This window comes from Notolepis coatsorum (genome assembly GCF_963971535.1).
Source record: "Notolepis coatsorum genome assembly, chromosome: 17".
Taxonomy (NCBI): Eukaryota; Metazoa; Chordata; class Actinopteri; order Aulopiformes; family Paralepididae; genus Notolepis; species Notolepis coatsorum.
The window spans coordinates 56,092,487-56,118,847 of NC_140181.1; the positions used below are offsets into that span (position 1 = coordinate 56,092,487).

Sequence of the window (26,361 nt, forward strand, 5' to 3'; positions counted from 1 at the left end):
ACAAGTTGGGAAAGCCTGATCAAGAGTGACAAAAATTAAAGGTGCTACAGATAACATTCAGGCACTAGAATTATTATCCAATCAGGTGCATTCCACATAGGAACAATGGGAAGTACGGAGGGGATTTATTTTGGACCCACCAAAATCTTTCTAATGAAATTCATTCATCAATAATTGTTTGATGATTATGGATGAATGATTACTAAACAAATATTTAAACAATACAAATGTAATAATTCTACTACAACAAATTTGTTGGCTGCATATAACCTTTATTATTTATTCACATTAACAGTTAACATGACAATACATTACAACAGTCACTGCATGCAGGTTTAAACATACAATCTTCCTCAAACCTCCTGATGTCTTGCCAAACATTTGATAAACTTTTTCTTTTTGCATTTAAAAAAAAGACAAGGAAAAGAGACAGCGAGTGTAAAAAAAAGAAAAAAAAAGAAAATTAACAAAACAAAAGCAGCAGAATATAAAGTGCACGTCTTCACTCTGAAGAAAATCTCCCACTAACTTTCCTGCTTGCTTGGCACATCCATAACCCGACATTATGCTCGTGGCTTTATTTTGCAGTCCGATTAAAGTACAAGCTTAACAACAGCAAGCACCTTATAATCACAAGTAGATTTGATTAGTGTCCCTTATCTAATAACTAATTAAATTTATTAATAATTCAACTATACCCAATAATATAGATATAGTTATAGGCACCCAGCATGGCACCCACCCACCATTCTGATAAAGAAATCCGACCCAAACCCTTGTGAACCGAACTGTAAAATAAAAGCATTATGACTTTTTATACAACAGAATATCAGCTGCGACTAGTGATTCTTCAGAAGACATTGAGGTTTTGAGAGGAGGCATTTACATGTGGATTAATAGGCCTTTTCAACTGTAGTGGTAATAATGCCTGGTATGTTAAAAAGGAACATTATTTGCAAAAAATAATGTTAGTAGATGGTTAATAGACTGGGTGGAGCAGAAGTTCTAGCACACTGGTTTGTGTGGTGGTTAAATATATAGACCGGGTGGAGCAGAAGTTCTAGCAGACTGGTTTGTGTGGTGGTTAAATATATAGACTGGGTGGAGCAGACTGGTTTGTGGGTTGGTTAAGAGTTTTAACGTTGAACTATCACACCTATCTGTCTGTCACTCCCCGTCTCAATGGCACCCTTACATACATGGACATCTGTAGCATAGCCGGTTTATTCCCACTTCCTTCCCTGGAATTCCATTTAGTGCAATGAGGAAGTGGAACCTATCCTACACAGGTGGCGCAAGCGGGCAATATTGAGCGCCGACCCACAACTCGGATTTGAGCCTCTCAAAACTATCCGCGGGGGAGTGTTTGTCTAGCTAGCTTCCTATGTCAAACCAACATGCGAGCGCTGTGTCAGATATCTTATAACCCACGACGGTTAGGCAAAGACGGTTGGGTTCTCCCCGACAACACGACATCCGACGAATAGTGCAGGATGATTAGGATTAAACCACCACGACTTTTGATCAACTGTGATCTCTCAGGAAGGTGATACAAGTTAACAGCTCGAAGGACAATGAGACAGTGATAAATATATAAATACTATTTCTTTCCTCCGTCAGACACTGATTAATAATGATAGCCTAGCCTAGCCCCCCCCCCCCCCCCCCACAAAAGAAAAGTTATTTCAAAATGGCTATCACTCCCCCTATACATCCAATATGTGGGGGGGGGGGGGGTCAGACTCGGAATAAGGGGACTAGATTCGCACCTAGCCGATAGTACGCTTGTAGGAATAAATACTTAGTTGTCCCTCAGTTGTTTATTGAAACCATTCACATAAAGACAAACGTCCTTTTTTTTCTTTTTCTTCCATCCCATCATATGGGCCGTCATTTCTTCAGTGGTGGCACTTATCGGCCCGTGTTGAAAAGGCATTACGTCGTCTCAGAATATACAAAAAAAACTAAAAGACCAAATCATCTACGCACGCTTTTTCTCACGACGAGTCAAATATGGCATGTGACGGATTCTTTTGGTATCAAATCCATTTTCTCCCCACCTTCCTTTCTCTATAGACTCATAAAAAAACGAGTTCTCCTTTAAACTGACAGAAGCTACGGCAAGGATCGTAAACCTACAGAGAGATGGCAGCAGGAGAAGAGACAGGAGGGGTGAGGGGTGGGATGGTTGTCTAGCTAACAAAGCTCTCCCTCTCTTTCTCTGGCGTACACAGAACGTGGTTGGTCTTTCCGCACGGGGAGGGGGTGTCTTCCTCTCCGTCCTTGTGTGTCCAGGGGTTGGTGTCAGAGAGGTACTGGCGTGCTAGGGTTGGAGGGGCGGTGTTTTTGTTGTTTTTACCGACCCTGCTGAAGGTACTGCTGTGTGAACATGTTGAGCTCGCTGTCCAACCAGCCCGCCTTGTTCCTAGAATACACAGAAAAACAACAACAACAACATCAGGTATAGCTAGCTTGATAAGATTAGAGAATATGTGGTTTAAAGTTAGTAGAGAGGACATCAGGCGTTTTGACAACGTTTTTTATTTATCTAATATTATATTAAATATACCCAACATATTTCATATAATATCTAATTACCAAAATATAAATATGAATTCACCATTAGTGAATTATATTCTATTATTTAGAATGGAATATAGAATAGAACATGCAATGCAAACTAGTTTGGTTCCAGCTCCCGGATACAGACCAGCTAGTGTCAAAAACACCTCTCCTGGGCCCTCATTCATCAACGTTGCGTACGCACAGATATGTGCTTAACCCGTGTGTACGACCATTTCTAAGCAAAGTGTGGGATTTATCTATTTGAACGTGAACTTGACTTTGTGCGTATGTCTATGCACAGCCCAGAGCATGCGTAGCTGGCGCCCGTTGGTAGAATATATTATTACAACAAGGAAATAAGCTTCTGTGCATTAGATTCAACACTGGCGTGTTCTGTATGAACCGTAATTCATTATAGTTCATTGTAAAATAGCAACAGTAGTGTAATTATGGTCAAAACCCTATAAATAGCATTTGGAATAATAGGTCTTTCTCTCCAAATGAATGCAGCATGGTTTATAGCGTTATCGGAATATACGGGGTGTACTGACTGCGCTCCGCGTAACTCAACTCATTATTTTGCGCACAGACCGCAGAAACGTTTTGATTATATTTAAAAGGCTTTACGTTAAACGAAACAAGTGGAATTTCGAAGCTGTAAGCAGAATACAAGTCTTATGAACACCCACGATATAATGTTCTTCCCCCTTCCTACTGTATAAGAAAGAATAAAAAACGCATTGCAATGAGGTGTATGTGTATTACAAAACCCTTGCAATAATGTGTCTTAAATGAATGAAAAGCATACATGCTCTGGACACAGAGCATATATCGTGTGGGTGATATGACTTGTATTATGCTTACAGAATTCCACGTATTTAGTTTTACAATGTCAAAGCCTTTTAATAATATAAATCAAAACGTTCCCGTATTTCTGCAATCTATGCGCGAAATAATAAGGAGTTGAGGTAGATACACACTCAGAACGTATTACATGCTGGTATGCTGATAGAGTTAACTATTATATGAATATGATATAAGGTATACACTGGTCCGTCGCATACACTGGTATGCGCAAGTTACTGTTGCATAATGTAGGCTATGGCTGCTATTATATGTAATTAATATAGGCTACCTAATAGTAGAGATGTTCCGATACCATTTTTCCCTTTCCGATCCGATTCCGATACCTAAGCTTTGGGTATCGGCCGATACCGATATTTATCCGATACCAGTGCATAAAAAAATAAAATAAAATAAAATTATATAAATTATACTTTTTTTTTTTTCAGATACTGTTATACTGTTTTTTAGTAATAACTAGAACGTATGGTATTTATTCAACAACAGGTGATTGTATAGATTTGTATTAGTATCATTAATCAATGAGTATGGGCTGCAGCACTGCAGATATACCCTACTCCAATGATCCACACGGACATTAAACGGTGTTGCACTCGCTACTCAGTGGCTCTGCAGATATACCCTATTCAGTCTGTAAGCTAGTGGCAGATAGAACGTTCATGTTGTGATTTTTGATGCAAAATAAATATTCAACATTCTCTTTTGAAACTCCGCCTCAGACTCTTATCCTTTGGCACTTGCTGTACTTTGCTTGCAGGTCTGCAGCCATTATTGCTGGATTATGTGAATAGCACCAACTTTAGACACGGTAACGTTATCAAGCTAAGCTAACTGACCTAGCTCGCCTTCCCGCATTGACATTAAGATAACGTTAGTAATAGTCAGCTAACGCTAGTCCGTAGCTACTTAACTTAAATACAATTCACCGTGGGTGCATTATTGTTGATAGACGGTCACGGACAGTGTTAGGTCCTGGAGAAAGGACAGGCGATCATCTGATTTGATGTAACGTTAAAAGCGGATGTTGTTCCAACTAGCTATCTTTCCAGCTAATGCTATCATAACACCAGCCAAACACATCCCGATTCCCGTCCGAGCTCCCCGTCACACTGCACTGTCGGGGACAATGGAATTTAAGAAAGTGTATCTGCTGTTAAAATGACACAGCATCACACTTTAAAACATGTTCATTTTATAATCCTCACTCTCCGCAGGACTCGGCAGGAGATAAATTACATCATGGGATCGGAGGCTAGAATTTACGTGTACTCGCCGATACCGATACCAGCATTTTAGGCAGTATCGGCGGCATTTCCGATACCGGTATCGGAACAACTCTACCTAATAGTATATGATTTTTAGAGGCATCTATTTTGTTGTCGGTATTAGGCTAATACCGACAACAACAGGGGGGGACCCTGATGTAAACAAGACAAAAGTCTTTCTCTGGTCTGCATCCCCTTAACAATTGTGTGTATTGAGCCGTACTGTATTGTACCCATTCTGCAATCTGTTAAATAAAGCTTTCATTCATTCATTCAAAATAGATGCCTCTAAAAATCATATTATAGCCAATCGAACACAACTAATAAAGGCATTCATATTACAGCACGGTTATAATGACACACACATGATGAATTGAAAATGGGGGACCCTGATGTAAACAAGACGAAAGTCTTTCTCTGGTCTGCATCCCCTTAACAATTGTATGTATTGAGCTGTACTGTACCCATTCTGCAATCTGTTAATAAACTTTTCAATCAATCAATCACACCACCAACGCCAAACAGTGGTCAACGAACGGTCTTTATTAGTATTTTGAGCTGTCCAGGCAGAATTGCAGCAATGGTCTTAGGGAGCCGTTGATATCTGACATCACCGTGTAAAAGTCAGCCTTTTATTTATCCCATAACACACGGTTGTGTCTTCTTGGTTCGGCAGCGCCTCAGTGAACAATCTCCCGTGAAGTTTCTCAGAGTTCCGCTCGGGTCAGTCCATTATTTCACATCCCATGGGGGGTGTTTCATGACCATATATGGATAATCATGCACGAGCATTGACGGTAGAACAAAGAGGTATTTATCAACACGGAAGAGCGTATGACCCGTGTACGTACGCACGGTTGATAAATCCCGTTTTTTTTTGTGCGTGCACACATTCTAAATTCTGTGCTTACGTATGAAAATAGAATTCTTTCAAAGAAAAATTGATAAATGAGGGCCCTGGAGTTTTTATGCTAGTGGTAAATGGCAGCGTTTTTATATAGCGCTTTACAATTTGTTACTCACATTTTACCCATTCACTCACACATTCACACGCCGACGGCGGAGGCAACCATGCAAGGTGCCAACCTGCTCATCGGGAGCAATTAGGGGTTAAGTGTCTTGCTCAAGGACACATCGACACGCTGCCCGGGAGGAGCGGGAACCGAACCGGGAACCTCCGGATTGCCAGACGACTGCTCTACCTCCCGAGCCACTGTCGCCCCATAGTGGTCCGTATCCACTTCCATTCCTTTGTGCTACGCTAGGCTAGCTTGCAGCCGCATAGCTTAGAGATGGAACAAGAAGATGGATATCTACTGAACGCACAGAGAGGAAATTGGTATATATCTTCTTGTCAGACTCTGGAGAAGACCGTAAGCGCATTTCCCATTAACATGCATTAATATCGACAGCCATAAATGGGTCCAGTGAGGGCCGACTTACCGGAGAAGCTTGGCCTTGCTCTGCAGAGAGTCCAGCAGCTCGATCTTACTATTCATGTCTGTGATCTCATCCTCCAGGTTCTGCCTCGTCACGTCCACCTGCTGGCACAGCTGGGCGAAAGTGCCCGCTAGCTCCCTGAAACAGACCAGATACAGGCAGGTTAGGTGGGAGATCATATTTGTCTGACAATCATTTCACTTTACAGGATGTCATGCCCAGTGTGCCCAAAAAAACAAGATGTCACTGATCAATATAAAACCAAGCATTTGTCGATATGAACTGTATAAATAAATAAACACATTTCTATAACGATCTAATTTTGTACATAGTATTTTTTATACATACTGAAACAATGTTAGCCCAGGATCCTGTGCTGCATCATTGTCACGTGCAGGTAACGTTACAAACAAACTAGAAATAATCATCAGTTGTTCATGTCGGCCCAGTTTTGCTCATCGGACCGATGCATGAAGAAAATCACTATCATCGGTTGATACCAATATGCTCACCGATATATATCAAGGAAGCTTTTAAAATCAAAGTTTTTAAATTAAAAGTGCCCCAGGGCCTGAGTGGCTCTCAGAGACGCAACACCCATGTTGCCCTTCAGTCAGGAACATGTAGGAGAACACGATGTAGGCAGAGAGGTCTCATTAAAATATTGTGACGGAGTGCACTTAGCTAGCACCCCCCACCTAGGGTAGACATGTCTGTCCTCATGGTCTTTACTATGTGCACACACCTCTGGCTAAAATGTTGACCTTGGACTGTGTCTTTGGATCTTGGACCATGTTGTTGGTGTTTGTGTGCGCTGCGCATGTGTGTAATGAATCAAAGGAAAAGGGGAAAATTACATTCGTAAGTATTTGTCAGCTCCCAATCTCACCACCAGGGGGAAATATTGAGCAGTACAGAGAAAAACATCACTTCCTATTTCTGTCAATCACCGCTTACATAGGTTGTGTGGCTGGCAGACAGTAGTAACTACTAACCAGCTAACTAACATTTGATAACACTGGTGGTTAAGCCAGCAAACAGGGCTGGTTTACAGGGAGCTGAGTGTGTGAGAGGCGCCAACAAGGCCATTCAGATGTACTGGGGAGATTACATCTGGTTCCAACATATAAATGGTAATGGTTGCATTTATATAGCAGCTTTTATCCAAAGCGCTTTACAATTAGGGTTAAGTGTCTCGCTCAAGGACACTTCAACACGCTGCCCGGGAGGAGCGGGAAGGGCTGGGCGATATGACGATATTATATAAATATCGGGTACAGTTCATTAACGATACACTTTTTCAACGTATCGTGGATATCGTGATGTTTTGCCCAAGAGGATTGTGTCGCGTCAATCTGTCCACACGTTACTCGTTCATATCTCAGCCTGTGCTGAGATATGCCCATTCCGCGGTCTGTTAATAAAGTTTTCAATCAGACAGATGTATGGAAAGGCTTTTATTATAACATTCGTTGTAGTAAAATCATTATGCCTCATTTAGTCATCCTGTGAAGCACTGGTCTCCTACTCGACGGCCGCGGGGAGCTAACGTTAGTAGCTTTGTTGATGTTCAGCACACGGGACATTCAGGAAGTCAAAAACTAATAACGCTTGCCGATTGGTGCTAAGAACAGCAGGGCGGGTGCAAGCGGTGTGACGTCATTGGCAGACTCGACTGTCAATCAAAATGATTATGTTTCCGTCAGAATGAATGAATGAAAACTGTATTAAAAGGTTGCAGAATGGGTACAATACAGTACAGGAGGATGAAGACCAGAAAAAGACTTTCGGCTTTTTTACATAAGGGTCCTCCATTTTCAATTCATCAAAACATTTAGAGACATACATATATACAGTAGTTTCATAAAAATGCTAAAATGCTATTTATTGATTGATTGATTTAAAACTTTAACATATTGCAGAATGGGTACAGTACAGCTCAATACATACAATTGTTAAGGGGATGCAGACCAGAGAAAGACTTTAGTCTTGTTTACATCAGGGTCCCCCATTTTCAATTCATCATATTTCATATCTAAATCATATAATATCTCATATGCAATATATAATCTAATAATCTAAATCTAATATAAAAATGCTAAATGCATGGGTATTTTATTTTGTCTTTAATGTTAGCTTGCAAACTCAAATACTGTCTTGGTAAGCCTCATAATGAATTGTTTGGGGTAAAAAAGAAAAACATCGTGATGTGTATCGTGTATCGCCGAAAGGTCAGAAAATATCGTGATATCATATTTAGGCCATATCGCCCAGCCCTAGCGGGAATCGAACCGGGAACCTCCGGATTACAAGACGACTGCTCTACATCCCGAGCCACTGTCGCCCCCCATCATATATAACCTTCTAGTGACACACGTGTTAAGGGCATAGGCCTGATAGATTAATAGACAGACATGAAACAAGACAGGGAGGGATGGAGAAATAAATAATAGAGAGAAGAGCTGGCAGATTACAGAGAAGATTAAGAGATGAGAATGAGTTTCAAGAGTGAGTTTACCTGCCCATCAGAAATGTAGCACGCCCTGCATCACTCTTCAAGCCTATTCACTCTTGTTAATTTCTCTGAAGTTGCCTACGGCAGCTTTATTCTGTTAACAAGATGATATTCTAGGTCCTTATGCAGTCAAGTCCAAGAACATAAATTGATGCAGTAAAGTCCAAGAACATAATTTGATGCAGTCAAGTCCAAGAACATAATTTGATGCAGTAAAGTCCAAGAACATAATTTGATGCAGTCAAGTCCAAGAACATAATTTGATGCAGTCAAGTCCAAGAACATTAGAAGCTGTTTCAGTGTGCAGGAAAGGTCACAGAGAGGTTAGATGCTGCTTCAGTGTGTAGTAAAGGTCACAGAGAGGTTAGATGCTGCTTCAGTGTGTAGGAGAGGTCACAGAGAGGTTAGATGATGTTTCAGTGTGCAGGAGAGGTCACAGAGAGGTTAGATGATGTTTCAGTGTGCATGAGAGGTCAGAGGTTAGATGATGTTTCAGTGTGCATGAGAGGTCAGAGGTTAGATGCTGTTTCAGTGTGCATGAGAGGTCACAGAGGTTAGTGTTGCCCACAAACCCTTTGAGGTTTACAGACGCTCGTTTCTTGCTCGGAAGTTATCATTGCAATGTAGCAGAGTGAGCGACGTGTGTCTTGTTTCAAAGTCACATAATGACCTCACTGATGCGGCCACACCTTGGATGTAAGACGAATGAGACGATTACATCGTTAATCGCAATTATATGCGAGACTATTCGCTGTTACAAAATGTCATGATTGCAGCATCTCTGCTTGGGAGTCTTCAAACTCCTGTCCCCATGTGAAATCCACCCCAAAGGTTATATTGTCTGTGTGTATGTGTATGTGTGTGTATGCGTGTATGTGTGTATGTGTGTGTGTGTGTGTGTGTGTGTGTGTGTGTATGTGTGTGTGTATGTGTGTGTGTGTGTGTATGTGTGTGTGTATGTGTGCGTCCACTCACTGCTGGACTTGGTGGCTGCAGTTGGATCCGGTGTAGCTGACTACGAGCTGCAGTTTCTCGCTGGCGTAGTCGACAAACTGCCTCTTGAAGGCCCTCTCCTTGGCCTTGGTGGTCCAGGTCAGACGCTCGTAGACGTACAGCAGGCCGTACAGGCCCACCGACAGGGCGATGAGACGCCAGCCCACCGCCTTCCAGACCTAGAGGGAAGAGGGGAGGTGGGTTAGATGGTTAGGTTCTGCCCGGTCGTTACAATATAATTGCGAAGAAAATTAACGTCCACATTTAATTGAGTCCAAATGAAAAGTGTTAATCAATTTAATGCTGTGAACCAATACTTACAGTGTAAGGTTTTAATAGCCATGTTAAAATATTGCTGAGTGAATCAGTCCCATCAAATTTGCCAATTATGATTTCATCTCAATTCATCCACCCAGGTAGTGATGAAGAAAACAACCATACAGGACTCTTTCAAGTACACTTTAATTCCTTTAACCATGGACAAAATGTAAGCCTTTGTGAAGAACCTGCCAAAATAACTGGAATCAATTTGTTGTTGGACTGAGCCGTTACTGTATGTATTACTGAATGCGGTCGGATCTGCAAAAAAAGAGGGGCCGACATGCCTTCCAGACAATTAACATCTTAGATTAGAAGAACCAGGTGTTTATCTAAGACAAGAGAGTAAGATGTTAGTCTCAGTACCAGTGTTGTATGAACACAGTCAGCCACACTAATGATGAGCAGTGATGTGTCCCTTACGTCTAACCTTGAACCCAGAGCATTAGTAAAGTTGCTGTTTATATGCGTTTACATTACACAATAATTCAGGGCGTCTTGAAAGCTCCTAGCCGGGTCAGTGTGTCTATGACTCCATGTAAAGGTAAAATATGACTTGGAAAGAAGAAATAACTTCAAGTGGGGGGAACAACTCTGGCAAACAACAAGCCCACACCACTGGAGGGTGCAGTATTACCAGGAGCCATCTCTAACCAGAGTCTAACCCAGGAGCGCTCTTTCACGTATTTATAGAACAAGAACAAGTCAATAGAACTAAGATTTCTATAATTTTTTTTGCTTGACAATCTCATTTTGCTGCAATAAAAATTATTGGAATGAGGTGAACAGACTGAAAATGTTATCTTATTAGATAAAACAAATTATGTATATATATTCTTATTGCAGATGTTGGTAAAGTTTTCCGTTGGTGACATAATCTGCAGTTGAAAAAAGGTAATAAATCACAATGTTACAATATGGTGACTAGTATGGTGATAATATGGTATCGTGGGGCCTCTGGTGATTCCCAGCCCTATTAACCCTTTATCTGCCAGGGATTATTCTGATCTTAATCACCTCTCTGCCACCACTGTAAGTCTATGGAGATGTTCCCCTTCTTTGCAGGGCTATAACTTTTTTAATTGTATTGCTAAATTGACATTACTATGGCCCATTCAACATCAAGCATCTATCGTTTAGGATGTAGCAATGTTCAACTTTTTCATTCACATATTCATACTAAAATACGGTCTAAAGTATAAATATGTTTTTATCGTATTCTGCAGCATTCTGCAGAACGTGAGTTATAGCCATAAATACATATATTAGATCATCAAATGTAGTTTGATACCGATTGATGTCAGATAAAAAATTTAAACGTCATGCCTCATCATCTGCTGGTGACCGGAGGGGGGGGGTTTATAAGTCCGTGGCCAACGTTAAATAATTTATGTAGTATGGGCGATATATAGATCAGAGCAGTTTATATGGATAATAATAATCAAACACGCTGAAACTCACCGCAGCTTCCTCGTAGCATTGGGCGATGCTACTGGAGCAAAAAGATCGTTATTATGGGATGTCGATCTAGTTGGTCCAGTTCCAGGTTGTATAATTCTATATATGTCCAAATAACGTTGTTTATTGAGTTAGGGCAACCGATCGATTATCCAGTGTGTCGAGAAAGAGCCCCGGGAGCGATAGCGAGTAGCCGGACGAAATATGGGTGAGCACCACTTCCGGCCGCTCACTTCCGGTTTTGGCGATTCGCTGATTGGCCACCAGATGGCGGTCTTGAACCGTTGGAGAGTTGAGAGGAGATCTGCAGCACCCGTCAAGTCTCCGTGGGTGAAATATGATTGCCATGACAGATTTTTGAAATATTGATCTCAAAGACGCTGTACGACATCATTGGCAGATTACGCATGGCGAGGAATGACATCTTAACACGTCATTGGTGATTAAAGGGTTAATTAATGCCTGAATAATATTGTACAAGTAAACACTCTTATTGTCCTCTCGTGACATGACATGCTTTAGATTGTCTAGGTCAGTGGTTCTCAAACTTTTTACACCAAGTACCACCTGAGAACGTAGCTGGCTCTCCAAGTACCACCATATGACCGGCGTTAAAATACAGTCTATTCAGCTATGCACAGTTCACGCAGGAGGCAAATGTATTCCTAATACCATTATTTATTGTTAACTTTTGTCAGACACAGCCACAATGTACAAAGCGATAGCACTAGAACTAGCAAACAATTCCACACAACTCATACAATGCAAGGGGCATTGAGAACATAATAACTAACATTCTCACATAGCAAGTGAGAAAATTAAGAACAACTGTATTTCAGAAAATGTACTTAATTCTCTCTCTCTCACACAGCAAAGCAATTGTCCGTCTTTCTCTCACACACACACACACACACACACACACACACACACACACACACACACACACACACACACACACACACACACACACACACACACACACACACACACACACACACACACACACACACACACACACACACACACACACACACACACACACACACACACACACACACACACACACACACACACACACACACACACACACACACACACACTTATTTGGTTACAAAAACTTAATTTCCTGCATTCTGGTGCAGGAATTTTTGAATTTTTACCCTTTAAATGTCAGTGTTTGTGATGGGCATCACAAATTATTGTAAAAAAGAAAAGAAAACACATTCAATACATTTTTGAATGTTTACCCTTTAAATGCCAGTTTGTGTGATGGCATCACAAATTATTGTTAAAATAAACACACAAAAAGTCAAATATTTACAATATATCAAATGCAAAGTACATTTTTCTGTCAATGATTAGCAGCAACACATATTTTGATGGATTTTTTGTAATGTCAGATTTAACACCAACTCTTTTCAGAAAAGTGGGAGTATTTCAATTTTTATCTGACATTACAAGAAATCTAAAAATAAATAGTTATGATCAGGGCTGAAGTTGAATTAAAGATTTATGACTGTTTAGACTGCATTACTCTCTGTCACAGTGATCTCCTGGTTGTTCCCCACTTAGATTATCTAACTATCGCGCTGCCGCAACCAGAAACACTGGCCTGGCCTGCTTCTAAGTTCAGTGGCCTGACTGAAAAAAATAATAATAATTTTTTGCTTTTTTGGAAATGTTTTCAAGTACCACCAGCAGTACCATCAAGTACCACTAGTGGTACGCGTACCACAGTTTGAGAACCACTGGTCTAGGTGAGTGTGTATGTGCGTGCTGTCTCCCTCTCCTCACCACGCCACCGACAACAATGATTCCCATGGAGGTGCGGGAGGTGAGTGAGGCCAGGCCGGTCACCATGGAGACCATCAGCTCCTCCTGGGTCACCGAGCCCCGGGGGAAGGGAGGCATGCTGGTGCTGATTGGGGTCAGGGCCATGGGCCGCGGCACCTGTGTGAAGGGGAGATGGGAGAACATGCATCAGCATCTAAAACAAATATATGACATCATAATGCATTAGGGGAAATCACAGGTAGCGGTCGGCGGTATAACCGTTGAACCGGTAGAAAGCTACTTTTAGGCTTTTTCACATACATGTAAACAAATGTAACACAAAGGTAGTGAACTGCGCGCTGCCGTTGAAATATAATAAGCTAGTTTGTGGGGAAATAAATGTAGTGTCGATGATTAATAAGGATGGTTGACAACGAGCATCACTGTAAGCCCCACAGCGGTGGGTGTTTTGCACTGTGTGGTGAAATTAGTTTGGTCAATTGTAAGTTGTTGGCATATAGTGTTTAATTGGCTCCATTGTCATGTCAGAAGATGCAACAATATGTTCCATCGGTGCGCCACACATGGCGTTGTTTGCAGTGTTAATTTTGTCAACGGAAATTATGACGAAAGATGTTAGTCAACGAAGCTTTTCCCCGCGACGACAACGAGACGTGACGTCACGTTAATGTTGATCATGTGACACTAACGTGACTAAATAATTAATTAAATATCGTTGACCACAACTGAGGACACGAAAATGTTGTTTACAAAAACCATGACGAATTCTCTCTTAATTTATGTTGACTAAAACAAGATGAGACAAAATAATTATAACTTTTTGAATAATTCACGTTATTATTTCAGCATTTCCCATTTCCGGGTTAAGCTCTGCAGCGTTTATGGCTAAAAGCCAAGCTACATAACATACGTGAGGCTAAAAACCGCGTCCCAAGTCTCTCGTGACTACAGCTTATACCAATAACCATGAACGGAATCTGCTACTCTCTCAACACTCTTGCGGCAGCCGAACAGTTCTACCAAAAGAACATAGCATTTAAGACGACGGAGGCTGAGAGGATGGCTAGGCTGCGACTGTGAGAAGAGCTAATAGCCTGGGAGTCGGGACCTATATCCCAGACAGACTTGCTCTCTTTCATCTGTGTACACCCACTACTATCAACATTACACATGGATACAACAAGGACAAGACCACGTTCACTTAAAAAGGTAATGTTGGTATGAAAAGAAAATAAACAGACGATTACTAACACTGAGATTGACCCTGCTATAAGTTGTTATAAATCCCTTTAGCGCTTGAAGCGCACTAAAACATCGTAATGACTTTTTATTTTTCATATAATGTTGGGTACATGCTCAGTAGTTAGAACGCTCCCAGTCTTAGGGGCTGTGATATTTTGTTACCACACTTTATGCACATAGAAGTGCTGTGGCAGGTTCGCTAAGCTAATGTTGTGTTAGCCGAATGCTCTGATGGGGGCCGCCATTTTAAGTTTCAAGTTTAAAGTGACGTCAGCGATCTACGGTACGACTCGACGGACAAAAGGGAATGTGTGTGTGACGTAGAGCTGCCGCGGTATCGGTATTACCGCGGTATCGCTGTTACATCATGCCCACCGCAGAGTTGGGCTGAATACCGCATCACCGCTGTTTTTTATAATAATAATAAAGTACCCTGCTCTCGTTGGGCTTGCGGCTCTGCAGATATACCCTACTTCTCTGTCGAGGTTCCAAGCGACCCTATTGGGTACCAGAAAAGTCACATGAAACACTGCAGACCACTGATTGGTCAGAAGAGATACGCGTCACACGTTGGAGCGTCTTGCAGTGCTTTTACTTCCTGAATGTCAGCCATTGATCAGAGCTCACAGTCACAACACGGCTAATACGTTAGCTCCCACCGGAGACCGGAGTGGATTACCGTCGCTCCTCAGGGAACGAGGCATAATGATTTTACTGCAACGAAATGTTATAATAAAAGCCCTTTGTTCTATACACTTGTCTGATTGAAAACTTTATTAACAGACCGCAGAATGGGTACAACTCGGCACGCTCTGAGCAAAGAAAGGAACTGTCATGTACAGAGGTCTATCGACCATACAAGATAGTAACTGGGCAGGTGGTACATGAGCAGAAACAACCCCCTCAGTAGAAAAATGCTTCTCAAACAGTCCCGGGTAGGCAGATAGTAAACAAAGACGTTTTCAAATGGTAAATTAGGTTTTATTGCAATGTGGGGGTTTCAACCCACTGCCTTTTCCCAAAGGGAAAAGGGGATGTCGTCGGTGGGGATTTCAACCCACAACACACACAAAGGGAAAAGGTATGGGAGGACAAACAAGACATACATATGAGACAACTCAAACAAACACTTAGTATTCACGATACTACCTTAGGCCCATCCCAGGCCACCACAGCTGTGGAGTCTAACTAGGGCTGGGCGATATGACGATATTATATAAATATCGGGTACAGTTCATTAACGATACACTTTTTTAACGTATCGTGGATATCGTGATGTTTTGCCCAAGAGGATTGTGTCGCGTCAATCTGGTCCACCCCGTTCAAACTTTTGAACAACGCCGCTCCCACACACACACTACTAGTACTGCATCAAAGTTAGTACTTATGATTAACAAAGGCATTCGTTTTGTGGCATTAACGTTATATAGTTACACGTTATATAGTTACACATCAGCGTATTTACCCAAACATAGCAACGTCCGATGACGACATAGATAGCAAGCGTTACTGTTCATATCTCAGTCCGTGCCGAGTTGTGCGTGCCCATTCTGCGGTCTGTTAATAAAGTTTTCAATCAGACAGATGTATGGAAAGGCTTTTATTATAACATTTGTTGCAGTAAAATCATTATGCCTCGTTGTCATGCTGCGGTGCGCTAGTAATCACTCGTCCGCCGCGGTGAGCTGTTGTTGTTGTCGTTGAGCTGAGCTGCTCTCGTTAAAATCAATGGAGGGCATTCAGGAATGTAAAAAAATAATAGCGCTTGCCGATTGGTGCTAAGAACAGCAGGGCGGGTACAAGCGGTGTGACGTAATTGGCAGACTCTACTGTCAATCAAAATTATTCTGTTGCCGGCTGAATGATTGATGAATGAAAACGTTATTAACGATTGCAGAATGGGTACAATACAGTACAGCTCAATACAACAACAGTGGACTGACTGGAGGATGAAGACCAGAAAAAGACTTTCGGCTTTTTTACATAAGGGTCCTCCATTTTCAATTAATCAAACATTTAGAGACATACAAATATACAGTAGTTTCATAAAAATGCTAAAATTCTATTGATTGATTGATTTAAAACTTTATTAACATATTGCAGAATGGGTACAGTACAGCTCAATACATACAATTGTTAAGGGGATGCAGACCAGAGAAAGACTTTCGTCTTGTTTACATCAGGGTCCCCCATTTTCAATTCATCATATTTCATATCTAAATCATATAATATCTCATTGCTAAATATATGCAATATATAATCTAATAATCCAATAATCTAAATCTAATATATAATATAAAAATGCTAAATGCATGGGTATTTTATTTTGTCTTTAATGTTAGCTTGCAAACTCAAATACTGTCTTGGTAAGCCTCATAATGAACTGTTTGGGGAAAAAAAGAAAAACATTGTGATGCGTATCGTGTATCGCCGAAAGGTCAGAAAATATCGTGATATCATATTTAGGCCATATCGCCCAGCCCTAAGTCTAACCCACACTCCATGCAAATAAGATGGCACCGTGCCACACAGTGTTGTGCTTAGGCCATAGATAAGCGAGACAGCAGCCTCCCCACTATACCACAAGGCAAGTGACTCCAGCAACGAGACTCCCGTGTGTGTATACCAGTTGGATACCATCTGGTGTCAGGTAAGGACTCTATGTTGTCAGTGGTAGGATAATCAGAGTAAGTTTGATGAAGTTATAAGCTGTTTTGTGAAATGTCTTCTTTCGGTTTCACTGTAAAAGTCTGTGAGGAAATCAACGGAGCGATTATCAGTGCGCGGCCGTAATGTGCGTGCGTGCACGTATAATATTGATCATCTAGCGTTTATTTGAAAACGATTCATAAAAAGGCAGACGAATATCAACGTTGTGGAATATTCCACTAAAAGACGATTTTCATAGAATGCTCCAGAATGAGCTGTTTTTTATATCAAAACGGGGGCTTTTCTAACTGCTCTGAAACGGCAACGACGCGATAAAAAAACAATCTGCCTTCACAGCACTGACTGGAAAATAGTCTTTGATAATGCGATGGGCAGATTAGACACATAGCCATAATTTAAAACATAGATTAGGCGATATTAACGTTAACATTGGCGCCGATGGTGGCATTCAAGCGGTAAAACTGAAAACCAGGCGTGGCGCTGAAAGTGTTAATGAGGCGGAACCAGTACCCCTCGTCAGTCACTGTCTGTGTTGGGAGGCGGGCCGCTGGCTTTACTACAGAGCACAGCACAGGAGCTCCGTGGGGCAACCCCACATAGCTTAACTACATTTCTCAATAGTGTTGCTCCTTTTAACCAAGTAGCGTTATTTATAGTGTAACGTTAGCTATTTTTAGACCCAAGTAGTTACTCGCTACTGCCCGGAGAAACTGGACTGCTAAATAAAGATGAAAGATCAAGTGTTGATTCTCATTCAATGCTAACAACATTAGCTAAATAGCTAACAAACGAAATACAACGTATAGCATAGCTACAACACAGAATAACGTTAATACAATTACATGCATCATTGTTTACAATGAACGGGTGGGGCTAGTCAAAGGACTGGACACGGGGACAAGTTAAACATGAATTCATTTATTATAACGTAGTAGGTAGTTTCGAGTCGTGCTGCAGTGCCTACGCACCACAGCTATTCTATTATATACTGCTTTGACGCTTCCTCCTCATCGTTGATTGCCTGTAGTAGCTGCATCTAACGTTAGTAGCTAACGTTAAAACTAACCTAAAGTTAGTTGTTCACCAACAATCTCAATATTTGTTTTATCATTAGCTCAAAAACACAGAACCGGACGAGACAAGTTGGCTGCTAGGATAATAACAACAATACTTCCGGTCCGGTCGGTGGGCTTCAAAATAAAAGTCTAAAACACCGGAAAAGACGGAGCGGTGGGCTTCAAAATGTTTTGGGAAATAAATTTCTCAAAGAAAAATTCTCTAACCGGTCGCAATAATATCGCTTATCGCGATATTTTCGGGGGCAATTAATCGCCCAGCAAAATGTGTTATCGTGGCAGGCCTAGCGCTGTGTGAAGCTGTCAGACGCTTCATGGAGCTGACTATGACATACTCTCTTTTTGTCATTACATCGTATCATGGGTGTGGGGTCGTAAAGGGGTGAACTGGTAACCTTTCCTCCCCCCTTTTTTCTGTTGGTCAGGGGTAAACCCCCTGTCCTTCAAGGTCCCTGTCACGTTGCGGTTCGGCACGTTACAGGGTGAGGGGGGGGGGGGGAGGGAGTTTCCTGGTCCCACGGCCTGGAATATTGGGCGTGTGCACCGCAGAAATTCCCCCGCCATAGAGTACGTCACCGTGCGCGTCTCTGTTGGTAGGACTTCCGTGTGCTGTTCAGGTCCATGTGATGGATCTGTTTTGGGGGGGTGGTCAGGGCTCCTCCTCACCAAGCTCCTATTCGGGCCTTCTGTGAGTTGGGACTCGTCCTTCCATGTGAGGGAGCCTCCTTCAGAGTACAGAGCCTCCTCCTCAGATTGTCAAGGTGAGTGGACCCTCAAGAAGGAGTCCTACTCTATTGTGTATGTATTCGATTCAATTCGATTATTGAGTGTGTATGGGTTCAGTGCCTCCTCCCGGAGAGCCCTAAAACCAATTTTTTACATGGCTCAAGGTGCAATATATTCTTTTCAATCTGTACAGCTCGCGTGGGAAGTCTCTCTGGGGATTCCCGTCTCCTTCCTATGGGAGGGTGGTGGGATGTAAAAATGTGAATTTTTTTTACCCCCGGCTGTGTAGACTGGGATACATACTGTTGGTGCTTCCTGCTTTTCTATTAAAAAGAGTTGGAGTTAGGAAGTGTCACACCCCTCTTGTCGTTCCCGTGGGCGCCTTGGGGATTCAATGACAGGTCTAAATAGCCTGTTCATTGATGTGGGTGTGTCCCGACGCACGTATAGTGCTAGCTCGGGGTGTTCTGTAAACAGGCGACTGACTGGCACGCCTTGGTTGCTTGAGGTTAAAACGGCGTTTTTATAAAGCAACTGGGATGGAGGTTTTTCCTCTTCCGACGACCAAATCCGACTACCTGGTTTGGTTATCGACGGATTCTCGTTCATATCTGGGGGATGATGACGGAATGGATCTGAACATATGTAGAGGGGTCTCACGCCCTGGGGGTGGGCCACCGGGCGCGGTTCGCCCGAACGTCTGGGTGGCGCCTTCTTTTCATGTTTAAGATCAACACGCATATCTGCCCCTTCTCCTGGAGTAGGCATGTCGGCGTGGTTAGGGCACGGGACTGGTTCTGGTCACGCTGGTCCGGATCAGTTGAACCCGTTGTCCGCCGGGGATGCAGATCTGCTGTTCTGGTACCCTGAGGGACTTGGGCTTTTTTCAGGGGGGGAAATGCCAGGTCGGTACGGGTGTCACAGGGTTAAGCACTATGGAGACCCTGGTTGGGTACGTTTTTTTACTCAGCACTGTCGTAATGGCTTACGGCCATGCCAACCTGTACACGCTCGATCTCGTCAGATCTCGGCCGCTACACAGGTTGGTCCTGGTTAGTACTTGGTTGGGAGACCACCTGGGAATACCAAGTACGTGTGCTTGGGGCTGGTTCTCCATTCTTTTTCGCTCCTCTCTCACGCATGGCGAAGAGGGGCCTGTTGGGGTGGTCTTTGACCTCCTCTGGTGACCCTGTGCTTCCCGTATCGCCGGGCCCGGTCCGAAGTAATGTTTCGTCGACCCGTAGGCCTGGGTTAACCCTTTTTTGAAAAACTGAAACACTTGTACTGCGGTATAGCCGGTGTATACCCGCACTTGTGTTTGAGTTTTTTCTTGAGGGGTTATAGGAACAACCACCGCATTGAGTAACACCAAGGTGGTTGATTCCCTGGTGTGTTGGAGCAGTGTCAACTCCCGGGTTCACCGGTTGAGGGTGCCCCTGCAAGTTCATGACGTCTGCCAATCGTGTCAGCCTTCTCTGCCTCAACCCCTCTGGGTGGGTTTTTTTTTTAAATGGAGGCTTGGTCATGCAACAACGCCAGCTTACGCCCCTTCCGCCGGGGCGGCTGTGTTCAGCTGTCCCCTCTGGCGCCTGTCTCGTCCGCAGTCTCCAGGCTAGGGTTAACAGCCTGTTGCCTGGTTTTTCCCCGGTGCGCTGCCTGCTTCCGTTGGTTAACCTTTTTTGTGTGCTTACGGCCATGCTGACTGCCTGTTCTGCAGGGTCAGTGTGCCAGGCGGTGTACTATTGGGGGGACAGGGCCCGCTCGGCTGAGGGGCCTTTGTCCGAATACGCTGGCGATGTGGGGGGCGGGGTCACCAAGTGTCCACCTGGTGGGGTCTTGATGCTGGCATCATGGACTTCTCCGGGCCCCCGTTCCAGGGGGTCCAGTCCCTTTGGTGGGTCTGGGTCTTCCTTCGCGCTCCGCTGCTACGGCCTTGCCACGGGGTTGGGTTTACCCTTGACCCCGTGATTCTAGGGGGCAGTAACGAGGTTGTTCCCTCCGTTCGTTCCCGGGTGGCATGCGGGTTGTGCGTGTGTGTAGTCGTGGGGTCAGGCCACGGTCTGCTCACCCTGTGCGTTGAGTGCTTGAGTGCCTCTTCGCACGGTCGGGTCCGTCGCCCTCCCGGGAATCCTCTAATAGGGGGGGTGCCCTCCATTAGGGGGGGTCGGGGGGGCTCGGCCCTCCCTGTTCTGATGGTTGTGGGGGGCCTTCAGCGGGGTGTATTTGTCGAGCTTCTAGCTCCCACTCAGCTCCTATTATGCAATGAGACGCTGAGCGGGAGCTAGTGTGATACAGAACGTTAGGTTATGACTATAACCAAGTTCTGTTAACACTAGTGGACGCTCAGCGTCTAGACGCCGCTGCGGCCCTTGATTTTTCATTGTGGTGAAATTTGGTGGGAAGGAGATGAGTGTGTGGCACCACCCCTGCTTATATAGGTAAGCGGATGGGGGTGTGGCCAGATGAATGCTGGCATTTAAAGGTACATTTTGAAATGTATTCAGTGTATATATGCTGAAGCGAGATATATGCAATGAGACGCTGAGCGTCCACTAGTGTTAACAGAACTTGGTTATAGTCATAACCTAACGTTGTTTGGTGTGGAAGCAAGAGTGTCTGCGCCATCATTTTCACAATCTCTGTCTCCGCCTGGTGTCTGTACTGTGGACAAGTGTTGCTACTAATGGTGAGTCAATTACAGTTAGCGTGCAGGTGTGCTGTATTTTTGCTTTGTAATTATGCTTTAGCAAGCATTGTTGAGATTATGAGCAGCAGCGTTAACTCATGGATGATCGCTGTGTGTAGCCTATGTTGTAGGATATCGCCTGGTAACATTAGATATACTGTATGTGTATTGTCTTGGGGGGAGAGAGAGAGGGACGGGGAGAGAGAGCGAGAGAGAGAGAGAGAGAGAGAATCAGAATGTGAAATGGGCAGATTGTGCACATGGCAGACCACTTGGAACCATGTTAAGTAAAAGAGAAAGAAATTATAATCACAGGCCAACTGTCCCATAAACCAGAGTGTAGACGTTACACATTTGGTGTGGAAACCATCAGGACAGAAAAACATTCTGCTTTTTAGTTTTACAGGGCGAGTGAGGGTGATGTCATCATTGCGTGCCAGTAAAGAATCGAATAGAAATAACATGGAGTAAAACCAATCCTGTTGGAGTTCACATTCCTGAGTTTCCAGACAGGAAGGATGTTGTTCTGACTCACAGTACATTTGGAACAAGAAAACCGCTACATCCTTGCTTAACTATTGTTTTAATTGTTATTGTGGGTGGCACAGTAGTTGCACATGTATCCATTCCTTTTTACCTTGCTTCGACTGTCATAGATTTGATTTGCAGCTTCGACTGTCATAGATTTGATTTGCAGCATTGTTGTGTTTGTGCTTCAGGCTGTGGATTTGGTGGTGAAATCTTATCAGGTGCCATTTGATACGAGACAAACTCACTACACCCTTGTAATTATAATAAATTACACAACTTATTATAGTATAATAATAACCTATAATTATACTTTAATAACCTATAATTATTCTGAAGAGTATCTTTAAGAGTGATTGAAGAGAGTGAAAGGAGACACTGGAGGTGGCTAGCCTCATGAGAAGCCCTATTAATATTCATTAACAGCTTATAGAGGAACCACCATGGAGCAGCCTGCCCGACCGAGGACAGTGAGGGGAAACCACACAGTGTTTGGCCCAGTCGGGGGAGGGGATAGTCACCTGGTCGCTGTAGCCCATGAGCGCACGGCGGGTGTTCTTGGGGCCCAGGAAGCGGTTGACCACCATGGTCCAGCCCAGGGAGAAGTGGAAGCCCACATCCTCCTGGAAGTCGGAGCACAGCTTGTCACAAGCCAGGTCGTAGCTCAGGCTGAAACACTGACGAGGAACCAGCTTGTCTACCTGGTCCCTAACAAGGCATGGCAGCAAGGGCTTCAGACCCTCTGGAGAGGAGGGCAGAGAGAGAGAGGGGGTGGTGGAAAGAGAGGAGGGAGAGAGAGATGTGAACAAGATCTCCAACATTCCGGTTAGTCATTGATTACCTCTATGGATGTGGTTAGTGTATTGATCATGTTGGAGTGGCAGAGGTCCTACCGATCATGTCAGTCTGTGTAGTCTGCAGGGCGCTGGTGATGGCTGTTGAACACCTCTCAGACATGTTCCTGCCCAGTCCCTCCTCAATGTGCCTGTGGAGCTCCTGAGACACAAAGCACAACACATTGTCATCCAAATATAGCATTTTATTTTTTACAGATATTGCGATTGTGATACAGGTTTGCTAAATATATTTTTAAGCTCTAGTCTTAAGTTAAGAATCTACATGTCCTTTTCTTGTTTCTGGAGTATAATGTGAAGAGCCAGACTGAAATATTGATTGGCCGATATTGGCTTATTGCCAATATCAAGTTTCAAGTTTCTTTAATAGTTGTCATACAGAAGTACAGAATACTTTTATACAAAATGCTTCTTACTGTTACGCTACAGAGACTGTGCTAGACAAGATAAGTATCAAATAACATAGTATAGCATGTAAATTAGAAGTAGAAAATGAGGTCACAGTGTTCAATATAGACATATGTACAATGTTCGATGCAGAATAGACGTAACTGAGTTACCATATAATATACAATACTATGCAGTGTACTAATATACAATACTATATAGTGCAAAGCAGAAATGGGATGAGGTACAATTTACAGTAAGGTGTACGAGTTGTAGTGCAATCCTTTATCAATAAATATAAAGTGTGGGGAGTGGGTGCTACAGTGTGTTTGTATCGGCGTGTATGTTACCGATATCCTGCCAGTTAATGAGCTCTCTTTTAACACTTTGAGTGCCAGCAACGTGTATTGTCGTCTTATCATGCCCCCCCGTTGAGTGCCGACAACGCGAATTGTCGTTTCTTTTTTTTATTAGCGATCTGAATTCATATTTCATCAACCAAGTCTCCCGTTGGTACAGCAGAGCCTCTAGGAGCTCAGATGGGAAAATACCGCGCCCTATCGTCTATCCCTGTGTAACTGCAGGCCATTCGATTATACTGCTGGATCCCTGTGGGTGGAGCCAACTGGCTCCATTATGCTGGTGAGGGATCTGATGAGGGAAGTGATCGCGAGTTGGAAAGCAGCGTGGAATATATATTTACAGCAGCCAATAATCAATCAATAAACACGATCGATATTTGGAATGGCGATCAGGAATTGGAATAATCTTTTTGGAGAACATCTGATCTGAGGTAAGGAGTCTATGTTACCAGTTTTAGGATAATCAGAGCTGTATTCACTGAGATATCAGCATGTGCCGTGTGTGTGTATGTGATGTTGAGGAAATGAGAATAGATTTTTCAGCCCGCTTCTATAGCGTGCATAAGTACACATATACTATCGATAATCTAGCGTTTATTTGAAAACGATTCATAAATAGGCCGACAAATGACAACGTGTCTAGTGTATTCGAGAATATTCCAATAAATGCCATTTATGGGGGAATCTTTCTATTTTCCGGAAATTTTCGAGAGAACGGTAGCTTTTCGAAATGCTATAAAAAGGATATGAACCGATCAAAAAACAATCCGTTTCGACAATGTTGACTGCAAACAAGTCATTGATAAGCGACGGGCAGATTAGACAGATAGCCATAATTTAAAACATAGATTATGCGTTTTTAACGCTAACATTGAAGTGGGTGGCGGCATTCAAAGGGGTAAAAAGGAAAACACGGCCGGCATCGAAAGTGTTAAGGGCTCTAGTGGGATAACACATTTTAAGCTAGCACAAAGATCCTGATATTATGAAACATGTCATGTCATGCTAGCTCACTGACAAAGAGGGGAGATGTTGTTCCAAAAGCTATATTAAAGCTAGCTTAATTTAGATTTGTGTGGTGATGGTGGCATGGCCATTTTTAAAGGGGTCCAATGTTAAGTTGTGCATTTTGAAATGAATAAATGCATAAAAATGTCCATATTGCAATGTGTGCACTGTCGATATTACATGCTTTCACACAGCAATAATATGCATGAGAAATTCAATATATTGCTCAGTCTATCTATATACAGATCAGTTTACTCAATAGTAGATTTGAATGGACTAGGAGTGAACCTGGCCTGTGTTCATGGTGCTCCGATAAGCATGCAAGGTTGAACAAGGTGACTCTCCCTGGCCTGAATCAATCTGCCAGTCTCTTCTTACATAACACATCAAATGGAGCAACAGAGTTGAGCAACAGGAATAACCTTGGCAGGAATGTGATTAGAGGCTTTTGAAGGTTGCAGGTCAGAGAGAACACTAATATATAGACACCTACAAGTATAATACAACATTTTGAAGGTGGCAGGTCAGAGGGAACACTAATATATAGACACCTACTAGTATAATACACATTTTGAAGGTGGCAGGTCAGAGGGAACACTAATATATAGACACCTACAAGTATAATACACATTTTGTAGGTGGCAGGTCAGAGGGAACACTAATATATAGACACCTACATGTATAATAAACATTTTGAAGGTGGCAGGTCAGAGAGAACACTAATATAAATGGCTGCTTTTTTATATAGCGCTTTTATCCAAAGCGCTTTACAATTTGTTACTCTCATTTTACCCATTCACTCACACACTGACGGCGGAGGCAACCATGCAAGGTGCCAACCTGCTCATCGGGAGCAATTAGGGGTTAAGTGTCTTGCTCAAGGACGCATCGAGACGCTGCCCGGGAGGACCGGGAATCGAACTGGGAACCTCTGGATTGCCAGACGACTGCTCTACCTCCCGAGCTAGTCGCCCCTAATATATATAGACACCTACAAGTATAATACACATTTTTAAAGGTAGCAGGTCAGAGGGAACACTAATATATAGACACCTACATGTATAATAATAACACATTTTGAAGGGAGCAGGTCAGAGGGAACACTAATATATCTACCTACAGGTTTAGGTTTGTTGTTCTGTCATATTTCTTCTGTTCCATCTCACACTGAACAGATACATGTCGGCATGTGAGATAGGAAGGAATTTCATGTATGGAGTGCATTTAGAACAGAGGGGAGAGGTTTCAGACACTGGCCCATTTAAAGCACCACCAACAGCAAAGTAAAGAACCAACACATATACCGTCACACAGAGAACACTGCAGTGTTCCTATTGGAAAAGGACCCATTTGTTCCATAACAAGAGCTAAGTAGGCTAAGGTGCTAGTGGCGTGGAAAAAGAAAACCAATGTACCGCAGTGCATCGATCTGTTGGGCCCTATTGTAGTAGGTTATTTGTGGCGGTGGCAAGATGGAGAGAGGAGTGGATAGAACTGAGTACGTGCCACACAAGAAGCATTGTTAAAAGGAACATGCCAACATTATTATATTTTTTTTTAACTTGAACTTGAGGACTGCATACTCTTTTTGCAAAGCTTAGCTTTATACT

At 42.9% G+C, this 26,361-nt stretch overlaps 1 protein-coding gene across 2 annotated transcripts in view; it reads right to left on the minus strand.

Annotated features, from left to right (window-relative positions):
- Positions 1-260: 260 nt before the first annotated feature.
- mfn2 (mitofusin 2) overlaps positions 261-26,361 on the minus strand; it is an 88,661-nt gene continuing 62,560 nt past the window's right edge. For both annotated transcript variants that reach the window (XM_084333324.1, XM_084333325.1), the window contains exons 13-18: positions 23,034-23,136; positions 22,662-22,882; positions 13,213-13,368; positions 9,625-9,821; positions 6,138-6,272; positions 261-2,425 (exon numbers count right to left, since the gene is read on the minus strand). In XM_084333324.1, the coding sequence (XP_084189450.1) occupies positions 2,356-2,425; positions 6,138-6,272; positions 9,625-9,821; positions 13,213-13,368; positions 22,662-22,882; positions 23,034-23,136 (882 nt within the window). In that variant the 3' untranslated portion in view covers positions 261-2,355. The remainder of the gene's footprint in view (positions 2,426-6,137; positions 6,273-9,624; positions 9,822-13,212; positions 13,369-22,661; positions 22,883-23,033; positions 23,137-26,361) is intronic.